Source organism: Onychostoma macrolepis, chromosome 05, assembly GCF_012432095.1.
Source record: "Onychostoma macrolepis isolate SWU-2019 chromosome 05, ASM1243209v1, whole genome shotgun sequence".
Classification (NCBI taxonomy): domain Eukaryota; kingdom Metazoa; phylum Chordata; class Actinopteri; order Cypriniformes; family Cyprinidae; genus Onychostoma; species Onychostoma macrolepis.
In genome coordinates, this window is record NC_081159.1 from 42889154 (window position 1) to 42916708 (window position 27555).

Genomic DNA, 27555 nt, shown 5'->3' on the forward strand with positions numbered 1-27555 from the left:
ACACAAATGTTTTTTGTTTTTTTTATGATCAAATATTTATTATAGAGAAAACAACAACATAATCACAAAACATTTCAATCAACCAAAGGGAAATGTATATACATGTATATCAAATACATATACACACCATGCATTGATACACAATTAAGTTATTAAAAAATAATTATGTTATATAATATAAAAAAATCAATTAAATAAATTAGATAAAATAAAATAAGGGGGTACCCACACACATAGGGAATTACTACATATTCAAGAATTCCAATTAAAATACATGTAAAGAGAAGAGATCATCTCAACCAAGTTTTCATTTACACCATTTACTCGAGCAGTAGACAGTTCTAAAAAAAAAAAATACATCCAGATGTGTGAGAATCCAGCATTTAACAGAAAGAGAATGAGGAGGTTTCCATCTTAATGCGCTCATCTTTTTAGCAGCTGTGAGGCCAGCTAGTAATATGCACTTGTTCTGATTATTAATATTCAATATTGTTAATTTATTCAATAACAAAACCGGGACAATTATAGGTATAGTTGCTGAAACCAAATCAGACAGTCTTGATGCTACCACAGTCCAAAACTGAGCAACAGGTGGAGACTCCCACATCATGTGTAAAAAAGCACCTGCAACCTTCAAAGCACACAAGGTACAGTTTGGGTCAGTTAACCTCTTCATTAAATGGAGTTTACGAGGGTTAAATATGTTCCGTTTATGAAATTAAAATGTATCTGTTGGTGGTCAGGATTACGAGAAGCCTCCTTTAGATTTACCCAAACATCCTCCCAGTTAAAATCTGGATCCAAGTCTGGTCAATCACGTCTCCACGTCCTGTCCAGTGACAGTTTAGAATAGCAGGCTTCCAAAATAAAATTATATAATGTAGACACCAAACCACTTACTTTCTTGAACAGCGATTCATTTATACAAAGGATGCACACGTAACGGTTGTTGCCAAGGTACGCCATATGCTTTGAGGGCCGATCTAAGCTGTAGATAAAAGAAAAAAGAAGAGGCTGGCAAATTGAATCGTTTCACAATGTCTTGAAAAGAGCACAGCCCAGAGTCATGATAAATGTCTTTCAGATAGTGAATACCACTCCTGCTCCACTGTGAGGGAGGAATGGGTCTACCACCAATTGGCAGAACTTTATTATTGAATATGGGAGACTGTGTATGCCACCTACAGGAGATCTTGCATACAGATTCAACCATCCTCCAAGTTTGAATAAGATGAGCAACTATAGCCCTATTCGGACGGGACTAGTTTTCTAAACTACGTTTGAGTTTCAATTCTTATCACCTGACGTCTGCGATTTTCATGTACCAATTCGGACAGGACTAACATCTCCGTGTTTATTACAGAGGTGGGAGGGGCTGTTTTGTACATCTGGGCGTTTCAGAGGTCACGCGCTCTGTATGTGTGCATGTCATTCGGATTGATTACCATTAGTTTTACTACAAATACCATGGTGAAACTATATGGCTAGTATAGCAAAACCATGTCAATGTGTGGTTGCTTTAGTTTTACTTTAGTTATTTATTTGTAGTAAACCCGTGTTTAATTTTCATAAAGGTGCATATGTAATTAAAACATGTAATTGAGTGCAGAAATGAACGCGAGTAATTTTACCTGACGCAGATATTACAATAGCCAGTCTGAATGGTTTACGTGATCTGACTCTTGATTTTATTATTGTTTTTAATTTATTTACTTATTTTTTTCCTTGCCGGGAGGCAAATATAATCAAACACGAGTGCGGTAAGAGCGTCTACGGTAATTCACGTTGGCCAAAACACACAAGGAAACACGTTGTGAAAAAAAAATCTCACCGGCAATCACAGACATCGCATTCAGACGGGATTAGTTTTCTCAGAGGATCACTGAGTTTGCTGAAAAACAGTAGGTAATTTGCTCTGGAATTATTACAGAGGTTGTGTGAGAAAAACAAAGACATGGCAGATTCGGACGGGATTAAAATCACCAAGTACTTCTGTGAAACACACATTTCTCTAACGACCCCCTGTAAAACTAGTACCGTCCGAATATGGGACCAAAGCGCAGACGACAGACACTGCTTGATTGACACATTAGAAAAAAGGATATCTTCCAAATTCCATGGGTGCACAATATTTTCTTCTATAACAAGATACGGTCATTTTCAACAATTCAACCAAACAAAATTAACCTTGTAAATAGTGAATTAAACGAGTTGGTGGCTTCTGCAGTGCAGCGACAAATTACTAACAACCTGCTTCAGTACAAATGTTTGAGCAACCAGTCTAAACCATCATTTTGTAGTTGTGTGTAGGGGTCGACCGATTATTGGCGCCGATGTCAAGCATTTTTATGATTATCGGTATCGGTCATTTTCAAAACCGATGTGCCGATAAAATTAATTTACTTTTGAAACGGCTATTTGGCTCTGATGCAGCCTGTCAGAACTCACCACTCTGTGGCCTCGAGCAGTCTCCGCCCACCGCGCAACTGATTTGTTGGGAGTCAGGAGTCAGACCAATCAATGTGGAAGACTAAGGTATTCTCACTGAAAGCGCTTGCTACAGTTTCAGTGATCATCACGCATCAGTTGTCTCTCAAAGGCAGCAGCAGATGTTGCTCAAGTTGCAATAAATCACAATCCACTACACTGAAGTTACAAAACACCTCAATATTATCTATTTATGGTTCCCGCGATGGGAAAACGCAGACGGAATCGCGGAATCCAGTCATATAAAGGGAATTTATTGTATAACACGGAGTCACGGAGTTCGTCAAAGTTTGGATGAATTAATCAAAAGTAGGTCAGCACACTTAAATCGACTCGCGCTATGGACTATTATCTGTAAATATTAAGCTGCAAAAAGACTTATTTAAATATGAATTCTGCATGTTCTGCGTGTCTCTGTATATGTGAATGGCACAGACGCGCGGTTTTGATTATACACACACACACACAGTGAAGTGCGCGACGCTCGCGGTGTTTTCAGCATCTGCCGTCTCACTAAATGAGGACATAAATACATGACCAACATCCCCAGAACTGCTCTGAGAGTTACTTCATGAGCATTTGACCGTTTCATTTGAGTAAAACGATCGTCATATCATATACATAGGCTATACAGAAACTTAAGCGGTCCTCCTGGCAACCCGTCAAAATAAAAGTTCGGTTTATCTACTAATACTACTACAACAACTTTTGTTTAAAAGAATAATCACACAATATGCTATTTGTTCTATGTTTTAATTTTAATGGTAAACCCATTTGTTTGCCAAAAAATTTAGTTTTACACTCATTTGATTAAAGGATAACTGAAATTAATGTTTTATGGCTTCATTTGCACTGCACTGTAAATTAAAACTACTCGAAATTACTGTAAAACAGGCCAAGATTAGGACGACATAAATTGTGACATTTCAATAGGCTATTGAACCAAGTGTGCCTATAAGAGGCTATTAGTGTTATAGTTTAATTAAAATAGTTGCAGTCTTCTTCACAATTTCTACAATGGATCTATGAAGACAATTAAATTATTTAAACATTATATTATAATTATGAGAGGTTATGCTATTACACATACATTTCTAACATGTAAATTATTGAAGCCAAATACTTACATTTCCAAACAAGCGGGAACCAAGTGTGCCTGTAGCTTTCTCCATCTCTGTTTTATCACGTGATAGAAAGTCTAAGGCCTTCTCAAGCCGTACGGCTGACCCATCTAATCTGCAGGCTATTATGCATCAATATAAGATTGCTGTAGAGACAAAATGTAATTCCATCAAGTTAGCATTTTTAAACATTCGCTCACTAAAAAATAAATCATTTCTGATCAATGATTTTATAACCACAAACAACCTGGATTTTATGTTTCTAAATGAAACATGGCTTGAAGACAGCTGCAGTGCAACAGTCCTCAATGAAACAGCCCCTCTTAACTTTAATTTTATAAGAGTCAGCAGGACTGTAAGGAGAGGTGGAGGTGTAGCTGCTCTATTTAAAGATGTTTATCAATGCAAGCAAGTGTCATTTGGTCAGTATTTGTCTTTTGAATACCTAGGTATTGTGCTGAAAGGTGCTCCACGCATTCTGTTTATCATTATTTACAGGTATAGGAGAGCATAAGTCTAAGTGGACGTCCATGACATGCGGAGTCCCACAAGGCTCAATTCTTGCACCGCTCTTGTTTAGCCTGTATATGCTCCCACTAAGTCAAATAATGAGAAAGAACCAAATTGCCTATCAAAGCTATGTTGATGATACGCAGATTTACCTAGCCTTATCTCCAAATGACTACAGCCCCATTGACTCCCTCTGCCAATGCATTGATGAAATTAACAGTTGGATGTGCCAGAACTTTCTTCAGTTAAACAAGGAGAAAACTGAAGTCATTGCATTTGGAATCAAAGATTAAGTTCTCAAGGTGAATGCATACCTTGACAAACTTGGTCAAAAATCTTGGGGTGATTCTGGAGACAGACCTTAGTTTTAGTAGTCATGCCAAAGCAGTAACTAAATCAGCATACTATCATCTCAAAAACATTGCAAGAATTAGACGTTTTGTTTCCAGTCAAGACTTGGAGAAACTTGTTCATGCCTCTATCACCAGCAGGGTGGATTATTGTAATGGTCTCCACACCGGCCTTCCAAAGAAGACCATTAGACAGCTGCAGCTCATCCAGAATAGGGGTTGAACGACTTCTGATTTTTCAAAGTTGACTTTTATGTGATGAAAGTCGAGTCGAAGTCGACTAGTCGCTGATGACGTCATTATGAACAAATAAGTCTGGAGCTGTGACAAACACCTTGTGCACAGCTATGGCATATGACACAGTGCTGCCCACATGGCTATTGCTCCTACAACAGCTAATTTTTATCAGTTCTTTTGTCTTTGGGTCATTATATTTCTCACAGATTTCTGCTTGTTCTAAATCAGATACAGATAAAGCAGCACAGTAAAGATTACATTCATATGAATGAGATCAATTGCGTGTGTGAATTAATTCTACCTGGCAGTGACTCTCTACTAGTAGTGAAGCTGTGGGGTTTAGTTAAGAAATATATCCTTGAACTTTTCAGTTTCTAAGCTATTTTATTGAGAAATCACAGAACAGTGTTGACAATACATTTCCACGCTGAATGATTCTGTGCACACGCGATCTGCGCGATGTAAGAGATACTGTCTGTAGCCTATGTTCTATATTATTATTATTATTATTATTATTATTGTGTGTGCGTTACAGAGCAGCAGCGCATTATATTAGAATGGCGATTAACTGACCTGTACTATAAACTGTTTAAAACGTGCATTCTCCCGTTCAATTTCGAGCATCCAGTAATATAATCACAAATGTCTTGTGGAGCGCTTTCATAGTATGCATTTATTTGTTATTTTAACGGTTTAGAAACGGAGCGTAAATGTGGAAATCCTTCAGAGATTTCTTATACTGTTGCGCCCTCGACTAGTCGACGTCAAGCTTAAAGCGTCATGGCAGAACATTAAAGTCGACTAGTCGCTGGTCCTATATTCTGGATTAGGGGTTGCACCGACTAGTCGACGTTGTGTGAAACAAAACAAAATCAACGTTACTCACCTATCAAGACGAAATAACGCAACCTCGGCGTCTGATTCGAGCCCGTCCCGCTCCTGAGTTCTCTCCGCTGCTGGAAGCTGCTCTGATATTTACGCGGGTGACCGTTGCGGGTCCTACCTCATGCCTGATCTTAACCCTTCTTTTTAATGTTTTGTAAAACGCATATGTGAATGAAATGTGTTAATCTATACTTAATAAAAGCCATTTTAGTCGGTTGTAGGCACAGATTTTTCGGATTGAATAACAAAAAGCACAATACGCGTCGGGTACAAAGGTAAAAATCCCTCTTTTTCTCCACAAACTGATTAGCATTGGTTTTTAGCAAACATGAATAAAGATTTCTAAACAGACCTACCATGAGCTCTGAAGTTGTTAAACGAATGTTAACACTTCCGTAAAACTCAGAAGTCAGTACAACTCTCACGATCTTGAAGATCCATTCTACTCATGGAACCAAACCGCGGGAAACAAGTTAAATAGTGACACGCCCACTTCAAATCACGTGATTGAGCAGGCCTCTCTAAAGTTATGATTCATCTTGGCTGGTTTGTTTGGTTTATGGCTCAGAACTCTTTACTGAACAATCAGTGAGAAGAAAATTGACAGCCTAATAAAAATATTCAACTCAATATTTGAATAGTGCTTTTCAAAAGACAAATCGTTGCAAAGCAGCTTCACAGAAAATTAAAGTTTCTACATTATATTTAGGAGTAGCTTATCAGTGATGACTATGCAAGGGTGATGTCCATATGGCAGAAATATACAGTAAAAATCATGTAGTTAGTTAATGACGTATTCAAATAGACAGTGAACACTATTAACTGCAATGATTATATGTTGCGACCAAATTTATAGCAAATTTTGGTAGTTTTGTATGTTGGTTCAGGGTTGGCATCATCCGAGGTCTTCTGAGAGGTTGGCATCATCTCTTCTCAGGTGTTTGGTCATCTCAGATCTGTGTAAGGGTTGGATCCAGACTGAAGTTTGTGTAATTTACCTCAGGATGCCAATCCCGTGGCAGAAACAGAGAAGCAAACAGAGAAAAATTGGTGTAGCTGCTGTTCCGACCAAGCAAAAAAATGATGTTTTCAATCCAAGCTAAAGAATAATAATATGCGTTTGATCAGATGTAACTGAAGTACAAGGTTATGAGATGCATGTGAATGCTTGGCTAAAGAGATGTGTGTTTAATCTAGATTTAAACAGAGACTGTGTCTGAACCTCGAACGTTATCAGGAAGGCTATTCCAGAGTTTGGGAGCCAAATGTGAAAAAGCTCTACCTCCTTTAGTGGACTTTGCTATCCTAGGTACTACCAAGAGTCCAGAGTTTTGCGACCTTAGGGAGCGTGATGGATTGTAGCGTGGTAGAAGACTAGTTAGGTACGCAGGAGATAAACCATTAAGGGCCTTATAATTAAATAGTAATATTTTGTAACTGACAGAACTTAATAGGTAGCCAGTGCAGAGTCTGTAAAACTGGGGTAATATGATCATATTTGCTTGACCTGGTAAGGACTCTAGCCGCTGCATTTACAATCTGTAGCTTGTTTATTGCAGATGCAGGACAAGCACCTAGCAGTGCATTACTACAGTCCAGTCTGGAGGTCATAAATGCATGAACTGCATCAGAAACAGGTAACATGTTTCGTAACTTGGCAGTGTTTCTAAGATGGAAGAAAGCTGTTTTTGTAACATGGGAAATATATATCTATTTTTTTTCAAAGACAAGTTGCTGTCTAATATAACAATTAAAAATACATGTTGTGCTGAATAGTAAATAAAAAAATAATTGCATTAATACTTATATTAGTAGTAGTACTGCTGTATAATTATGATTATAATGATAATAGACTTTGAACCGTTTTGAGTCGAACAGTTTTGAACCGGCCATTAGATGTCACCAAACTCACATTAACGAATGCGCTCAGCTGGTCAATATTCTGCATATTTCTGCTGTGGATAAAGCAGGTGTTTACTCAAGTAACTTCATACAAGATATAATAACTTCCCATACACACTATAAAGTATATGAGTAACATAAATATGTTTACAATTTACAGCACGATTACGGAATATTAAATATGTGTTACGATGGGAGGCAATAAAAATAAAACAATAACAATAGCCTAATTCAACACTTCCTACTTCCTGACAGAATTTTCCTCATTTAATTCCCTGAAATAGGCCTACACGCTGAAACAAAAACACTGAAGGGATCATTAAGGATTTCACCTGGAATAATCCAATAACGAGTGCCATTTTGGGGGTTATTCATGCTTTGATTAATGGATTTACAACTTGGAAAAATAATCAATAGTAAAAATACAAAGTTTGAATAAGATGACTTGAGATTGGGCACGATTTATTTTGGTCATATGCTGCCATGTACAGTTGGATTGTCTATTATCTAACCTGTAAATTGATTTGGGGGAAAAGCATCTTTCTACTTATAATATGTATTATCGAGATTATCAGATCTGACATTAAAATGACTTTTAGATAGATAGATAAAGTACTGAGTAAGAATAATGCTTATAATATGTGATAAGACGGGTGTGATGTTATTGAGGAATGTGATGGGAGGGGCCAGCAGACTCCATCCTGTCCATTGATAGATATATTACTATATAAGAGACGATCACACTCTCAAAGGGTCACATTTGGTCGAGTCTCATTGCAGGAGTCACAGGACTTTCACAATGCGGTGTCTGCTTTCAGCTTATCTTCTGCCACTGATTCTGCATTCGTGCACCGGTGCAGGTGAGTCCAGCACATTCATGATCTACTCAATGATGCTGCTGCAGTGGTGCTTCATATAGGCTATGCGTTCACATTCAATTTCATTTACAAACTCTACAAATCTACAAGTTTGCAGTGCTTTGCAGGTAACATCAATTTGATCATATATCAATAAGGACATTTCGCACTGATCAGATTAAACTTACTGAATGACCTCAGATCTATATCAAATTTATTAGTAGCCTATTCATTAATAGCTAATGTGCATCATTTAAAGGTGAACAGACCGACTCTTCTGAGTAGCACTATTACCCTACTAGAAATTTAAATAATATTCTCAGTTTTATTTACAAACTTTTCTAGACCAAAAAGCTGCTCTCTTTTATGCACAAAACACTCATATCTGATTTAACGTTTTAACAATAATGACAAGTAATTTCAGTAAAAATTCGGCAAGTTGTAAGCTTTTCAAAAGTACACAATGGAAAAAAGCATGATGCTTTTTCAAACATCTTTATTACAGTTTCGACTATATTCACAGCTAATGACCGATAAACACAATTTTATTAAGAACACAAGATGATCCATTCATTAAACTCAAAAGACGTTTTTGTAGACTACTTAGCCTATGCATATTTTGTAAGTCGCACAAATATTGTTAGCTTACCTAGGCAGACTGTCAGAGAGTTATTAATCTTATAAATTTAGAAGGACCTTCAGTGTCATCTGACGCACGTTCCTCGAAACCCTAAAAAAGTCTGTCAGGGAAAAAAATAAACCTTGCGCTGCGCACTGCCTCATTTTCTGGAGGAAGGAGGAAGGAGCATCTTTCTTTCTGCTCAAGGACACTCGGTCCGTTCCTGTTCGTTATGTAGGACGAGCTCCTAAAATCCAGAGTGTTTGCCAGCTTAATGCGGTCGATGAAGCTCTGAAGCGGCATCATTCGTGACTAGAGCTGCACCTGTACTCAGTCTACCAACTGCACCAAGACTTTCTATAGAAATGTTCCGTGCGTGATCTGTTCAATTTCGTCACGTGCAACCGAATTTGTCCTTTGGCGCCCTTTGTACCGTAAACAAAACGTCATAAGTCTTAAAAAGACCTTTTAAAACGTGATAAGTAGTAAACGAACACTTAAGTGATAAACAATTACAGTATTTGGTTTTCAGAAGCAAAGTTCTCGAGCAGCGCTTTGTTGCTATGGTTACCTCCAAAAAAAGAGGAACGTTATTTCTGTTTGCGAGGGTCTATTTACCGGTTGATAAAAATAGACGGGTTGAATTTGTCAGGTTTTGTTGTTATTTATAGGTATGAAAAAACAATAAAGGGATAAATATTTACAGTATTTGAATAGATTTTCGGACGCAAAGTACTCGAGCAGCACACTATTGCTATGGTTACCACTAATGCGTTGACTATTTATAGCCAAGTGTACGGGTTCTAAACTTGCCGCGATTTGTGGTTATTGAAACGTTCGAAAATAGTAACAATTTGGACAGATAAATGAACAATAAAGTGTTCGCGATCAGGGTTTATTAGCCTATAAATACGAGGTCTAAACTTATCATGTTTTTGGTTATTGAAACATTTAGCCTGTTGAATCGTACAAAAACAGTGACAGACATTTTGATGATTAACAGATTAATTCCAGCGGTGCCAAAACATATTTAGACAGTGAAGTCACACTTAAAAACGTCTCAGTTGTAGATTACGAAATATCAAAGCAAGTGCATGTCAGTTATTGTAAATAATCGACATAAATGATTCTAGCTTAAAGACATTAAAACGCAATGGTCTGCTTTGATGTTAGATTTCCTGTTCTCTATCATATAAACTCATTTAAACATTGACACACCTTTTCTGTAGGCTAAATCTGCTTTGAAATGACGTGTAATGTAGAAAAGCACTATACAAATAAAAATGACTCGACAAAAGGAAGCCTGTTTGCTTTGAAATGCTAAAACAATAGATGTAGTGTTGAAAATAAGGACAGTCGGTATTCAGTGACTATGTTTGTTGATAGTGTGATTAAAACTTTGAAAATGATGATGTTAGCGAACAGAAAAGATAATGTAGCATTTGATGGATATCATTTCTAATGCAATGACATTCTGATATTTTTAAGTGTGACTTAAGCGTCCAAATATACTTTCTAGGTTAGCTGTATGTCAATAAAATGTCAACAAAAGACTGTATGTCTCCAATTTAAGAGCCGCTTTAGATGCATGTTCAAGTGCTAGTTCTGTATAGAACAAACAAACAATGACTGTAATCTCCATAGCAGCATTTATGTATTTATTGTGGTCACAAGTAATTAAAGCATGAACGTTTGCTGCCCACATTTTCAGCAGAATTGGTTCTGGAAGTATTCATTTTTCTCACAGGGATTTTTAAAAAGTCTTCATTAAAGCATTATAAGCCATGAACCAAACCAACCAGCTATGAATCACAACATTACAAACTATGAAATACATGCACAATATGCAAAGAAGTACATTTTGACAGCATAGTGAGACTCAATTGTATTATTTGCGGTGCTTCACGGGAGTGGCTGGATTTCTTTTGACACAATTCTCTCACCATGACCATCTGATTGGTGGAATTTTGTGTGAAGAATCCTGGGTAATGTAGTTTTCCCCACAAATTCAGCTGTTAAACAATTATTTTGAAAATAATTGGAAATAATGCAGGCTTACAGCTTCAACAAAAGCATATACCATTGATTAAGAAACTTGAATCTAAAAGTAGGTTATAAGTTACCGTTAAAAATCTATTTAAGATTTATTTATTTATTTATTTTGATAGTAACCTTTTGTCATCTTCTAGGACAGTCTGTTTTGGGTTGGTTGAGGAGAGACTGAAATTGTAAAAAAAAATTGTCTCTTTACAAATAGCATTCGTTATTGAATAATAAAACAATTATTATAAAAAAAATATTTGTATTTGTTTGTTTGTCTAATGTAACCTTTTATATTATATCTCCTAAGGTGGTCTGTTTCTGGTTGATAGTTCTTGAGAATAAAAACATTTGTTCTTGCGAATAGAAATAAATAAAAAGAAGAATTTAAAAAATAATAATAATCATTTATTGATTGATTAATTGAACCTTTTATTTAATATCTTCTAAGGCAGTCTGTTTCTGCTTGGTAGTTCTTGAGAGAAAAAAACAAACATTATTTTGTTCTTAAGAATAAAAAATAAGAATAAAAGGAATCAAATGTAAAAAATTTAAATAAAATAATAAAACATTTATTTATTTATTTATTTAATATCTTCTAAAGCAGTCTGTTTCTGGTTGGTAGATTTTGAGAATAAAAACATTTGTTTTTGAGAATAAAAAATAAATAAAAAAAGAACAAAAAATAAAAATATAAAAATAAAATGTAAAAGAATAAAAAGAATAAAAAAATAAAACTATCATTCATTCATTCATACATACATACATACATACATGCATTGATTGATATAAACTCATTTAAACATTGCCACCTTTTCTGTAGGCTAAATCTGCTTTGAAATGACGTGTAATGTAGAAAAGCACTATACAAATAAAAATGACTCGACAAAAGGAAGCCTGTTTGCTTTGAAATGCTAAAACAATAGATGTAGTGTTGAAAATAAGGACAGTCGGTATTCAGTGACTATGTTTGTTGATAGTGTGATTAAAACTTTGAAAATGACGATGTTAGCGAACAGAAAAGATAATGTAGCATTTGATGGATATCATTTCTAATGCAATGACATTCTGATATTTTAAGTGTGACTTAAGCATCCAAATATACTTTCTAGGTTAGCTGTATGTCAATAAAATGTCAACAAAAGGCTGTATGTCTCCAATTTAAGAGCCACTTTAGATGCATGTTCAAGTGCTAGTTCTGTATAGAACAAATAAACTATGACTGTAATCTCCATATTAGCATTAGTAACTGATTATCCATCATTTATTAGTCAAGCAGTCAAGAGGTTAAAGAAAGCATTGTTGATTCATTGCAATCTTGATCCGTCTCCAAAATCTCACCGTCTACAGGCAGCTTCCTTCTTAGTGCAGCTTCTTAACCAAAATCAAAAGTGTCTCATTTAAAACTGTATTCAAATAATTATTCCTAATGTAAAGTGCATGATTGACATAAAAAAAACAATAACAACAAAAAACCTAACTTAAAAAAGCACACATAGCCTACTGTTGAGGTAAACTGGAGTGATTTCTATTGCTATTTTTCGGTGCAATATACAATAAACAAAATGCACAATGCATTTCTAATTTCTCTCAAATGCATCTGTGATCTTGAATCTAAATGTTTGCTTTACCAAATGTCAAAATGCATTTTGGGATTGTTTTAACCACAAAGCATACATACCATCCTGCCTTAGTATGTTACAGGTTTTCTTATTAGACAGCATAAGCTTAAGATGCCTTAAATGTTGCCTATGGTGCACTGCAAAAATAACTGTAAAAATAAAATAAAATAAGATGTATTTATTAATTAAAAAAAACTTTTTTGACATTTACAGTTCATAAATACTAAGAAATGTGAATTCTTTGAATCTTAAAGGCAGGGTGGGTGATTTGGTTCAAAAACTTTTTTGTTATGCTGTTTGAAAGTCCCTTCACATTAAGGTGAATATATATGAATATAAATACATTTAGGCCACTTAACTTAGTGATTGCTATCGGGATGTGAAGTAAGATGACCAGGCGTGCCACTTCCTGGGGACACCTTCTGCACAGGATTTCTAAATTGCCTAAAATAACAAGGTGTTGGTTGTTCGTCCCTGCAGCAATCGATTGTTGTATGGCATCAAAGTACCGCAGGGGAGCGATTCGAAAGCATGGAGCTGTCTGCTATGCTCTTTATAGCTCTCGAAGTACTTTGATGTCATACAACGATTGATCTGCGCAGCGCAAACAACCAAAACCTGGTTATTTTAGGCAATTTAGAAATCCTGTGCAGAACGTGTCCCCAGGAAGTTGGCACGTCTGGTCATCTTACTTCACATCCCGATCGCAGTCACTAAGTTAAGTGGCCTAAATGTATTTATATTCATTTATATTGCCTGTGGAAGGTGTAGGACCATAAAATGTTCGTCCAATCATATCCCACAGTTCAAGGGCTACGATAGGCTGTCCTATCAACATATGTATTTGCATACATCATCACCGCGTTCCATTGCATTATTGCAGAACGAGTGAGAATGGAAGATGTTATTATTGTAATATTATGCGCTTTGTACTGTTATGATTCTCAGCAGTGAGTGAGACATGAGGTAATCTGACATCGTCTACCCTACCTTTAAAAACCCATGTAAGATCAAAAGAACTTCCTCCAAATGTTGTCCAAACACATGCATTGCAGCATGGGAAATTTGCCTTGCCTTGATGAATTTATTGGTTAAATAAGGCATTTTGCATCTACTGAACAAACCAAACTGACAAAACAAAGTAATGTTATTTATTCCTATTTTACATTGTGCAGCTCACTCAGTTTTGGAAGAGAATGTGTGAAAAGCAATAAATATGAGCTAAACTTTAGCAAACGTGTTAAACCGCAGCCTAAATGCAATCATGTTGTGTAGAATATCAAACAGCGTACATTTACAAAAACATAAAGAATATGCAGTTTGCGTGTTCTGCCGAAATGCCTTGCTGTCTAAATTAGGGAACTCTCTTTCTGTCTAAGCAGATTTCCTTGTTCACATGATATATATCGTACACACAGTGATGGAGTGACTCACAGCAGACTACGTTTCACACCAGGATTTGTTTTGGTTTGCATGCATGAAACCGTATTTTCTTTGCTTTGTCTTTTGTGTCGTTGTTCATCTGCAGTGTTGCGTCTTTGGCTCTTTGAGATATTACTGTGACACACTTTGTTTCTTGCACAGCTCTAAAGATCAAAGGCTGTTTGTGAATTCATATCAGCGAACAGGCAGGTATTGTTCTCCGCTGATGTGCGCTCCAGACTCGATGCAGTTAATGATAATGGACCAATAAACACCTTCAAAACACCTGCTCATTTAATGCCAAACTAGTTCTTATTGATCAACAGACACAATCTCTCATTATAGTATGCATACAGAAATGCATTTACTGTGGTCACAAGTAATCAAAACATGAACGGATTTCTTTTGACACAATTTTCTCACCATGACCATCTGATTGGTGGAATTTTGTGTGAAGAATCCTGGGTAATGTAGTTTTCCCCACAAATTCAGCTGTTAAACAATTATTTTGAAAATAATTGGAAATAACCCAGGCTTACAGCTTCAACAAAAGCATATACCATTGATTAAGAAACTTGAATCTAAAAGTAGGTTATAAGTTACCGTTAAAAATCTATTTAAGATTTATTTATTTATTTATTTTGATAGTAACTTTTTGTCATCTTCTAGGACAGTCTGTTTTGGGTTGGTTGAGGAGAGACTGAAATTGTAAAAAATGTGTCTCTTTACAAATAACATTTGTTATTGAATAATAAATATATATATATTTTAAAATCTTTTTATTTGTTGGTTTATCTAATGTAACCTTTTATTAAATATCTTCTAAAGCAGTCTGTTTCTGGTTGGTAGATTTTGAGAATAAAAACATTTGTTTTTGAGAATAAAATACAAATAAAAAAAGAACAAAAAATAAAAAAATAAAATATAAAAAATAATAAAACTATCATTCATTCATTCATTCATTCATTCAAACATACATACATTGATTGATATAAACTCATTTAAACATTGCCACCTTTTCTGTAGGCTAAATCTGCTTTGAAATGACGTGTAATGTAGAAAAGCACTATACAAATAAAAATGACTCGACAAAAGGAAGCCTGTTTGCTTTGAAATGCTAAAACAATAGATGTAGTGTTGAAAATAAGGACAGTCGGTATTCAGTGACTATGTTTGTTGATAGTGTGATTAAAACTTTGAAAATGATGATGTTAGCGAACAGAAAAGATAATGTAGCATTTGATGGATATCATTTCTAATGCAATGACATTCTGATATTTTTAAGTGTGACATAAGCGTCCAAATATACTTTCTAGGTTAGCTGTATGTCAATAAAATGTCAACAAAAGGCTGTATGTCTCCAATTTAAGAGCCACTTTAGATGCATGTTCAAGTGCTAGTTCTGTATAGAACAAACAAACAATGACTGTAATCTCCCCTGCTAAAAAAACAACAATAGAAGCCCAATAGAGACCATCACAGAAATTCCAATGGGTTCCATTAAAATACCATTATAAACCATTAGCTTTTTCCAGTAAAACCATTACAAAATTCCTTTTTGTAGTATGTTTTGGGCATTTAACATCCCACCAATAGAATCCATCACATACCAGTAGACACCATTATAGTTTCCATTAAAACCAATACAATTCCCATTATAACCGTTAAAACCATTACATTTTCAATTGTTGTTTTTTTTCAGCAGGGTCCATTTTAGCATTAGTAACTGATTATCCATCATTTATTAGTCAAGCAGTCAAGAGGTTAAAGAAAGCATTGCTGATTCATTGCACTCTTGATCAACACACTTACTGTATCATGGCTTCAGTCCCTCTGGAATAACCTGAGGTGAAGTCAACTGTAAATGACTTTTAATTAAAGCATCTGCTAAATGGCAGGCATCTAAATTAAAGGTCAATAAATGTCAATATGGTTTATAAATGGCACCTTAAGTGGTACTAATGAAGCCAGTGGGAATATTTACATGCTGAAGAACTGCATAATGGCATGCTGAAACATTGGCTCAACCTAATAAAGAGAGAGAGAAAATGAACAGAATGCAACACTGCAAATCTCACCGTCTACAGGCAGCTTCCTTCTTAGTGCAGCTTCTTAACCAAAATGAAAAGTGTCTCATTTAAAACTGTATTCAAATAATTATTCCTAATGTAAAGTGCATGACTGACATAAAAAACAAAACAAAACAACAACAAAAAAAACTTTAAAAAGCACACATACCTACTGTTGAGGTAAACTGGAGTGATTTCTATTGCTATTTTTCGGTGCAATATACAATAAACAAAATGCACAATGCATTTCTAATTTCTCTCAAATAATTGGAAATAATGCAGGCCTACAGCTTCAACAAAAGCATATACCATTGATTAACAAAAAATAATAATATAAAAATAAAATGTAAAAAAAAAAAGAAAAGAATAACAAAATAAAAGTATCATTCATTCATTCATACATACATAAATTGATTGAACCTTTTATTTAATATCTTCTTAGGCAGTCTGTTTTCTGTGGGTTGGGGAGGGACTGAAACGGTTGCTATACAAATAATATGTTCTAAAGTTTTTATATCTGGAAGTGACTGTTGCACTTATTATGGTCGTCCTAAGAGGCTGAGTGAATGAGATCATGTGCATTCTGGGTACAGGCAGCACACAATGGGAGATGATAAACAGGTTCTGGGTGAGGAAGGATGGCCGGTTCATACGTCCCTGGCATTCCTGGCTTTGTGCTCCAGACGGCTCATGGGGAGAACAGTTTTCATCTGGCTCTGGAGACGGCAGGTCTGCGTCAGGTGGAGCGAGGATGCCGTTCTTTGTGAGGCCGATTATCATGTGCCCGCAGAAGGAAACGGCATCGCAGATGAGGTCTAAAGACCTGCCCGCTGTGCCATTTCTCTGGCACTTCCTCTGCAAAATGTTCACTTCCACTGGCTGGCCCTCCATGTGTGGGACTGAACTTAGAAATAACAAAACGAGGCGACCCGACCCATTCGTTTCAATGGCGTGTGTGTTTTTCATAAATATTGGATTTCAGAGATAGAGAGCCGGACCCTCGACTTGTGTCTGTCCAGCTAACAAACAATAGAAACGCAATTCCTGTGTATTAGAGGCATTTGAATGGCAGAGAATAACAGCTAATGATGGAGACGTGGGAACAATACTTTGTTTGTGAAGGAACAAAACAAAATAAGTGAACAATTGGGGAAGAGTTTAATAAACATGAAATGAAAAATTTGATTGACACTGAAGTGACTAAAAACAAGTTTGATGCCAAAGCCGTGAACTTTTACGCTTGATGAGGACAATCTAAGCAATGAAATACTAATGCGCTTCAATAAAGAAATGAATCAAACTCAAACTCAAAGAAAAAAGTAGGAACAGTGTTTTTGAACTTAATATGTCCATCCAAAATTTCCATTACAAAGTTTTAACACAAACAAGCTAATAAACTTAATTTAATGCATATTTCTAAGTCATAGCCTACATGGCAAAAAACATGGCATAATTTATTATTAAACATTTGTATCTATTTGATCTATCTATTTAAATAATCATATTTTCAAAATGCATTAATTCAAATAGCTTAGAATCAGCATTAATCTGTTTGTTGTGAAAACAATTAAATTTATCATTAGGTTAAAAAGTATTAACAATGTATGAGGGTTGTAACTACTTGATATGCATTTAAAACCTATTCAATTTATTAGTACAATTATAGAAATCTGACTACTTTCATTTATGCATGATTGACATGAAAATGAAAATGTGCATCACATTAAATTTATTAGTTTATGTTAAAACTGTGTAATGCAAATGCATGAAACTTTTATGTGCATTAATACATTAATCTTGATATTTCATTTATTTTTTTGGGGGGGGGGGCAAAATTCTCTTTTGTTCTATATAAGTCATTACAATGTTTAATGGATGTGAACATGCAAATTGGCTAATATTCAGATTAAAATATTCAGATGGACATTTAAAAATAAAATGTTTTTATTGCACACTTAACAGAGCCAGATCTATTAAATATGATCATCTTGTTCATTATATTAAAAATAAGTCATTGAGATGCACACAGAATGAAGTTACTATCTTACTGTCATTCTTTCTTTTAATAAATAGTTTGTCTTCAGTGTCAATACAAGATCATATGAGCTCATTCTGACAAAGAGGGCAATGAAAGGTCATCAAATCAATTTAGGAATGAATAACTTCTTGCGGAAGAGAAATATCACTTGCATTAGTCAAGAAATGGCCTTCCTCAACTGTGTGATGCGTATTTTAACCTCACTTTCTCTTGAAAGAGGTCTGACCAATTTCATATCCAGTCATTTTTGATCTCAGCAATGTCTCAAATGTGCAGCAACATCTGCAATTAAAAGTCAAAGATCTCAATAATCTAATAAAATGATCTAAGCTGCTCCACGTTGATGTCACAGCTCTATACTCTATAATCGACTCATTTGTGAGTTTTTATTTCTCCTAAGTAATTTTAGGAGAAACATCTAAGACTCAAATGCAAACCTAAAGAGAACCGAGTGCAGTTTCCAAGCAATAACATTTGGGTCATCAGTGACATTTCTCTTTAATTCCCAAAATAACAGGATCTGAAAAGGAGACCCGGGGTCACAAAGTCCAGTCATGTCTGAGTAACTTCTTGAGAAGTTGCCTGCGAGACTTCAAAACATCCCGTTAGTTACTTCTGTTAAGAATATGAAGATAGTTTAGTCATCATCAACAATTCTCATAACAATTCAATATAGCCTGTTCTCATTGTGAGCGGCAGGGAGAGGTTTTCCTGTTGGACGAGTCAATGGAATGAAGTCATTAGAATTAATAACTTGTTTAATACACTAAGTTTGGAATGATCACAATTTTTTTTTTTATGTTTTGAAGGAAGTCTGTTCTGCTCACCAAGGGTGAATTTATTTGATCAAAAATACAGTAAATACAGTATAATTGTGAAATATTATTGCAATTAAAAAAATAATTAAAAATTTTCTGTGTGAATGTCTGTTAAAATGTAATTTATTCCTGTGATGCAAAGCTGAATTTTCAGCATCTGTCTTCAGTGTCACATGATCCTTCAGAAATCATTCTAATATGCTGATTTGGTGTTTAATTGCTATCATTTATTACTGGTGTTCAATTATTGATAATAATAGGAAAAACATATTAAATGTTGAAAATGGAAATAATTTCTAACATTTTAGAAGTAAGAACTGTCACTTTTAAACAATTTAATGTGTTCTTTTTCTTTTTCTTCTTTCTCCAAACTTGCGGTAGTCTATCACAGTTTCCTCTAAAATATGAAGCAGAACAACTCTTTTCAACATTGATAATAATCAGAAATGTTTGCATATCTAATCAGCATATTAGAATGATTTCTGAAGGATCATAAAATAAAACAAAGCATAAAATCGCTGAAAATCAAGCTTTAATGCAAAAATATCTAAATAAAGTATTTTCGTTTACTAACTCATCTTTTATACTCACACAGACTGGTGCTACCAGACACAAGTGAGCTGTGACTCTCACTGTAAAGGTAAGTTGAGCCTCTTACCTTTCTGTTTCTTAATGTGCCATTCTAGACACATCACTCAACTATCTAACACGTATATAAACTAAATCTAACATTACTTCTCCATGTTGCTCTAAGGACCAGAGCGATGGAGTGAAGTCCATGCAGACTGTGGGAAGAGCAGACAGTCACCAATCAACATAGTGACGAAGAAAACCAAGCTGGACGAGCGGCTGACGCCTTTCAAATTCACCGGCTACCAGACCGTATTTGACAGCACCATGAAGAACAATGGCCACTCGGGTAAGACTGCAAACTGGACAAGAACAGCAGCTGAAGACAAGACTAATCTAGTCTGATGAAGAGCATGTAGTTTGAAATGTCTGTTTTGTTCTGCTTTGGTGAGCTCATTAAATGCTTTTGATTGAGCAGTTTCTATATTTCTATATTTTGGTTGTGCGAATATAGTTTGTTTCTTCATCAGATTTGGAGAAATGTAGCATTGCATCCCTTGGATGCTCTGCAGTGAATGGGTGCCGTCAGAATGAGAGTCCAAACAGCTGATAAAAACATCACAATAATCCACACCACTCCAGTCCATCAGTTAACATCTGGAGAAGACAAAAGCTGAAACAAATCCATCATTAAGACGTTTTTAGCTTCAAACTGTTGCCTCTGGCTAAAAATCGAGTCAATAATCCATAATATCGCTGCGTTATTTTGGATTATGGACTCATATTTTAGCTGGAAACAACTGTTTAAAGTTGAAAACACCTTACACAAGTACAGGTACAGGGCAACGAAATGCAGTTTAGGTCTAACCAGAAGTGCAATAGCAGCAAGTGCAGTATATACAATGGTTGAATAAGTGCAGGACAAGGATATGTACTGAATATATGTATAAATATATATAGAAAGATGGTTATTAATATAAACAGAATTTACAGGTGAATATGTATAGTGAATAAATATACAGATGGCTATTACTATAAACAGAATTTACAGGTGATATGTACTATCAATATAATATATATACAGATGACTATTACTATAAACAAGGTGTAAAAGTGCAGTGGAAGTGATTGCATATTACAATTAGACATACGGTGCAAAATGTTAATGTAAACATTGATAATGTAAACAACAGTCGGCAGTGCAAATGAGCATAGTCCAATTTAGGTATGGTAGTGCAAGATACAAAAGTAAACAGTTGTTACTGTAATAAAATTTACATTCAGTAGTGCAAATAAGGCAGATGTGAGGTAGGAGAGAAGAGTTAATAATATATGAGGAAGTGGATCAACGGGGTTAGAGTTCAGCAAGGAGACAGCTCTGGGAAGAAACTGTTCTTTAGTCTGCTGGTCCTGGTCCGGAGGCACCTGAAACGCCTGCCGGAGGGCAGGAGAGAAACAGTCTGTGGGCTGGGTGAGAGGAGTCCTTAAGGATGCTGCGAGCTCGATGCAGACAGCGTTTCCTCTGGATGTGTTCGATGGCAGGTAGTGGAGTCCCTGTGATGCGCTGGGCAGTTTTCACCACCGCTGCAGTGCCTTGCGCTCCGCAACAGAGCAGCTCCCATACCATACTGTGACACAGTTGGTCAGGATGCTTTCTATTGTGCAGCGATAGAAGTTCACCAGGATAGCCGAGGAGAACTGATTCTTCCTCAGTGTCCTCAGAAAGAAGAGGCGCGGGTGAGCCTTCTTGACCAGGCTGGAGGTGTTGGTTTTCCACAACATGTCCGCCAAGATGTGGATCCCCAGGAACTTGAAACTGGAGACACGCTCAACAGCCATTCCATTGATGTGGATGGTGTCGTGTGCCTCTTGACTCCTTCCTGAAGTCCACGATGAGCTCCTTCGTTTTGGTGGTGTTGAGGAGCAGGTTATTTTCAGTGCACCATGTGGCCAGGTGCTGGATCTCCTCCCTATAGGCAGTCTCATCGTTGTTACTGATGAGGCCAATCACCGTGGTGTCGTCTGCAAACTTGACGATGGAATTAGATCCATACACAGGCTTGCAGTCGGAGGTGAAGAGGGAGTAGAGAAACGGGCTTAGCACACAGCCCTGTGGTACACCAGTGTTAAGTGTGATGGATGTGGAGCAGGTGAATCCTGATCGAACATTCTGGGGTCTGTTGGTCAGGAAGTCCAAAATCCAGTTACACATTGAGGTATTGATGCCCAGGTCTCCAAGTTTGGCTATTAACTTGGTTGGGATGACAGTGTTGAATGCTGAGCTGAAGTCAACAAACAGCATACGTGCATAAGTGTTCTTATTGTCCAGGTGAGTGATGATGGATGTGTTTCAGCTTTTTTCTTCTCCAGATGTTAACTGATGGACTGGAGTGGTGTGGATTATTGTGATGTTTTTATCAGCTGTATGGTCTCTCATTCTGACGGCACCCATTCACTGCAGAGCATCCATTGCTGCGCAAGTGATGCAATGCTACATTTCTCAGAATCTGATGAAGACACAAACTGCTCTGTGTGACGCTGGACTGATATGTTGTGTTTTCCACACCAGTTCAGGTCAGTATACCCATCACAGCCACAGTGTCTGGAGGAAACCTGGAAGAAACGTACAAGGCCGTGCAGTTTCACCTCCACTGGGGCACCAGCGGAGGTCCTGGATCTGAACACACCGTCGATGGAGAGCAGTATCCCATGGAGGTGCGACCAACACCATATCAATGAAAAACACCAGCCTGCATCAGATTCACTGAATGAAATCCAATACTCGTTAATTACTATTTTTGTGCCGCTGATTCCAAAAATAGTGTCTAGTTATGGCTGAGCTTTTATTTATATATTTTTTTTACTTTTATTATTATGCCAAATTATTATTTTTTGCAAATAAACAAAAATATGTATTATTATGTATATTACTCTCTTACCAGCTGCATATTGTGCACATGAAACAAAGATACAACAGACTTGAAGATGCACTCAGAGATCCTTCAGGAATCGCGGTGCTGGGATTCTTCTACGAGGTTTGAAATGCCTGTGCTTCAAAATCAAGAAATATGAGTTTGTTTAGTTCGCTCAGAGATGATTTTGAGTTTGTACAATGAAAAATCAACACTGCTTCTAACTTTCAGGAGTCAAGCAGCTCTAACAGAAAGTATGATCTCTTCACACATGGCCTGCGCAGCATCCAGAGTACAAGTAAGAAAACCACCTCAAACTGTACCACGTTTCTGCAGTATTACAGGAATATTCCTTACGTTACATGCTGTCGATCAACACAGACAATCATTTTGACTTGGTTTGAATATGTGCATTTCTGATACCTTTATATTTTAAACATCTATTGATGGTGCTCTGATTCTTTTACTTCATTTAAATCACTGCGAATGCATTGTCTGCATTAATCAAAAGCATGCTGATCAAGATGAATATATGCTGGAATATTCCTTTAAGAGTGAAGTGTCATTTATTCAGTGTTCAACTAGCTTGTTGGTCATAGTTTGACTTCCTTAAGAGTGAAACACTGACGCTTTCATAACATTGATCTGTTTGTTTGAGCGACACGATATACCAGATTATGACTCAACCAGTGTCATGAGCTTGAGGGACAATAGAACTATCTGGAAACAATTGTTATCTTTATTTTTCATGATTTTGTTCCGCTTAGTGCTGTTTCTAACAAAGAAATTACACATTTTTAATTATGATTTTTAAAAAAATTAATTCTAATAAAGAAACATACATATACATATGTATGTACATATACAAAATAAACATATTATTGTCGTCCCTAAAAAAAAAAAGTTTAATCAATTTTAATTAAAAATAAATCCTGAAATCTAGACGAAAAACCTAATATTATGTTAATATTCTGCATGTTTTCAAATATAGCTAATGATAAATCTGAAAGGAAACATGAAAAGGAAACTTTGTGCATTTCTAGAAATATTCGAGAAATTTCTGGAGATAATTTTATGCATTTCTAGAAAATCCACTATCGTTTAAAAGGGGGTGACTGTTTCCACGAAAATATTGAGCAGCACAACTATTTTCAACATTGATAATAATCAGAAATGTTTCTTGAGCAGCAAATCAGTATATTAGAATGATTTCTGAAGATCATGTGACACTGAAGACTGGAGTAATGATGCTGAAAATTCAGCTGCGCATCACAGAAATAAATTACATTTTACAATATATTCACATAAAAAACAGCTATTTTAAATTCTAATAATATTTTTTTTTTAATTTACTGTATTTTTGATCAAATAAATGCAGCCTTGTTAATCAGAAGAGACATTGTTCAACAAAACTTTCTGAATGACTCTTTTTTTTTTGCGCAGATGGAAACACGACGCTCCGTAAGATTTCTCTGAATCAGCTCATTCTTCCTGAAGCCAACATGACTAACTATTACCGTTATGATGGCTCTCTAACCACTCCGGGCTGCACGGAGGCTGTGGTGTGGACGCTGTTTGAAAACCCCATTCCCCTCGACAGAGAACAGGTACGACTGAAGCTGCCTTCACACCATTATCCTGAAGACCAAAAACGGCACATGAACTCATATTTAAACTAATTTACCTTGCTACATTGCTATCTTTTGCCATTATAGTCAGCTATATTAAATAAATAACCATTTTATGCACATTGCATGCATTTGATCATTTATTTGAATGAAACTTCAGAATCTAGATAGCGCAGTGAATTATACAATAGTGCAGGTGACGATTATTCGGTTGTCAGTGAATGAGAGGCTACATTTTATTCAGTATCTATTGGATATTGACTAAATATCTTCAATATATTTTCACTTTGATAAGATTTCCCCAATAAAGGGGTAAGAATGAGCATAGCTACGATAAGAATATGTCAATCTTCAAGCAACAGCTGAAAACTCATCTCTTTCGACACTACTTGACTTCAACCTACACATAAAAAAAAAAAAAAAAAAATCTTTCTCCTTACTTATTCCTTCCCTTGCTAGCTTGTACTTATTTAAACAATGCCTGAGACTTGGTGTTACAAGCACTTCCTTTGTCGAATTGCCTCTTCAAGATGAATCGCTTCATGTGTTCCCCAAATTGTAAGTCGCTTTGGATAAAAGCGTCTGCAAAATGACTAAATGTAAATGTAAATGTAAGAATCACAACAAACTTTGATTTGAAGCAAAACGGTCTTTGAAAATCATACAAAAACACAAAGATAAAAGACTGTGAACTTAATATCTTTAATGGGAGAATTAGAAAGCCATGAAGCATTGTGAATAATAAAATTAATAACTTAAAGTTGTTGACATCATTTTTAATTTGATTGTCATATTAAACATTGTTTTAGTATAATTGAAATACTATTATAGTTTTTTATTAATATTTGTTTTTTTTAAATACTTTCAGATTTTTCTGCTATCTTTTTGTTTTCATGTTTTAGTGATTTTGTTGTGTGTGTTTGTCATTTTTATTCGTTTTTTAATATGTCTATATAATTTTTATTCCTTTTTATTTCAGTTTATCGTTATTTTAGCATCTCAAGTTATACGAAATTAAAATGAGAAAAGTTGCTTCGGCAACTAGCTGAAATTAAATAGTTTATGTTTTTATTTTGTATTTCAGTTAATGTTTATTTTATTTGTAGAAACACTTTTTATGGTTTTAGTTTTAGTTAACTATAATAACTCAGATATGTAAACAACATATTTGAAGTTAATATTGTAGCAATATATATATATTGAGTGCCGAATGAGACACTAAAGAGTAGTTTTGGCAAAAGTAGCTTGTTTTGATTTATATTATTTTGAAGAATTGTGGGTAATGTAGTTTTTCACCAGAAATTCAGCTTTTAAACACAATTCGTTAAAAGATAAGTTGAAAAAATGCGAACTGATGGCTTCAACAAAAGCATCTACCATTGAATAACAACCTTGTAGCTCACAGTAGATCTGTTTTTAAAGACTAAAATCAGTTCCTCTATGGAGAAAATGAATGGGATTTTTACTTTCTGTTAGGACTTCAGAAGGAGCACTTAAAGGGCCAGCTCACCCCAAAAAATCTGTCATCATTTTGAACCTGCATGATAAAGCTCTGATCATTATCTGTCTTCAAACAGCTCCGGGCTTTTTCCTCCCTGAAGTTCCACGATGGGAAGCCAATGGTGGGAACGTTCAGACCCGTTCAGCCGCGTATCGGACGCGTGGTTTATCGGTCCAGCGGAGCAGCGGTCGTCACCAGTGCCGTCCTGATTCTGGCCTCCATCAGCGCAGCGCTCGGCCTGTCCCGTCCCAACTAGAGCAAGACCGACCCGCAACCAGCACACAGTCAACACAATGAGTTCTCAGCCAATCAACAGGCCAACAGAAGAAAACCACAAACAAGCTGTTTCTACAGGACACTAGAGTAGTTAGTGTAGAATCTGACCAGTAGACGTGTGTTCATAGCTATCAATAGGAGCTGGACTAAAGCCGCTCGGACGTACTGTGAAGGTCTGACAGGGAATAAATGCATGACCTTTATCTGTTATAGACATCTGCCAAACACACACACACACACACACACACACACACGGGCTATATTTATGAAGGCTTTGATGTGCTGGAGATGTGCATTACTAACACACACAGCGATGATCAGCACTCTACTGGTGAAAGGTCACTGAGGTCAAGGGTGAAAGGTCACAGAGCCGTGAGAATAGATCGGAGAGAAACCCAGATATAGCAAACACACAAATACATCTACACTAATTCTGTTGACAGTTTTATAGCGTGTTTCACACTTGAGTTCAAAAGAATCAAAGTCGCTTTAAATGAATCAAGTCAATTGATCGAGAACTGAGAATTTCAATTTATATATGTGTGTATGTATATATATATATATATATATATATATATGCCTATATAAACTGTATGATATTATTTATAATTATTTATAATGTGATAGACATGCATTTATACTATATATGTAAAATTAAATATATATATATATTCCTGTCCAGTTTTGCAAACTGTTTTCAGACCCCTAAAAATGTGCCAAGTGTGAACAAAAGGGAACCAAGTATTTTTACATTTCTAAGTTTAACCCAGACATGCATTGCTTCATACAGACACATAAAACCCTTTGCTAGTTAATAGAGATGGTCAAAGTGAAAGTGGTGTGTTCTCTGTGACAAGATTTTGTTTAAAATTAACTACAATTTCACAACACTTACAGTCTGTGGCATGATATTTACACAGATCTGGACTTGCTGTAGACGTCTTGAAGTCATGCATCTTGTGCACAAACTTATACTGTATATCCAAAAGATTCTGTTCAAGTCTGTTGTGAGGACACATGATTTGTGTTTTATAAACTTTGAGGGTCTCAGACACACTAAATGTGATGCACTGATGCTCTTGCTGGAGAAAATGAATATGATGATTAGTATTTGCTGTAAAAGCCGTTCAGGCTCTACAAACAGGGAAACGTGCAACGTCTGTACTCATAACGCACATCAACATTATCTATATGTATGTTTTTATTACACATCTATGTATGTATGTATGTATGTTCATGTTAAGCGCTGCTGTTTGTTATGTGTATTATTGCTGAAAGCATTGATGAATTTGACCTCTGGACAGCAAAGCATCACTGAATCGCCATCTCCTGCCTGTGCATATTGACATTTAATCTTCATTTACATTGAAAATGTCAGTTTTGTCAACCTGTCAGAATGCACTGATGATATTATGATGATGTAACTGCTAATGATATAGTGAATGCATTTCAGTATAATAATAAATGGCTGCATTTCATTTTTTAAATCACACGCATTCTGTCATTCTTTAGTATTTCAGACAAAGGTGAAGTCTGTCATTTCTGCACCAGTGAAATTGTTTTTAGTAATTGAAATAATGCTAAAATAAAATAATAATTCAGATAAAAAAATTAAAAACATGTTAAAAGTACTAAAATATGGAAGCTAAAAACAATACATTTAAAAAGCTCAGAGAAAATATCATAATTGT

The 27555-nt window shown here is 35.7% G+C and overlaps 1 protein-coding gene and 1 long non-coding RNA gene across 3 annotated transcripts; one reads left to right on the forward strand and one right to left on the reverse strand.

The window, feature by feature from the left end:
- Window positions 1-172: 172 nt before the first annotated feature.
- Window positions 173-13000, reverse strand: LOC131541337 (uncharacterized). Of its 2 annotated transcripts, none has more exons than XR_009271473.1 (4): window positions 8999-13000; window positions 3615-3754; window positions 901-988; window positions 173-829 (listed from the first exon to the last, which is right to left on the reverse strand). It is a non-coding gene; the product is annotated as an uncharacterized LOC131541337 (long non-coding RNA). The 2 variants fall into 2 exon arrangements; XR_009271474.1 differs by lacking the exon at window positions 8999-13000 and adding an exon at window positions 5947-6060 and having other exon boundaries at window positions 175-829.
- ca4a (carbonic anhydrase IV a) lies at window positions 6945-27329 on the forward strand. The gene is made up of 9 exons (XM_058777017.1): window positions 6945-7227; window positions 8273-8352; window positions 19573-19617; window positions 19732-19896; window positions 22117-22262; window positions 22490-22582; window positions 22691-22757; window positions 23903-24066; window positions 25665-27329. Exons 1-9 carry the CDS (start codon window positions 7208-7210, stop codon window positions 25842-25844), a joined length of 960 nt encoding a protein of 319 aa, XP_058633000.1. The 5' UTR covers window positions 6945-7207; the 3' UTR covers window positions 25845-27329.
- The last annotated feature ends 226 nt before the right edge of the window (window positions 27330-27555 follow it).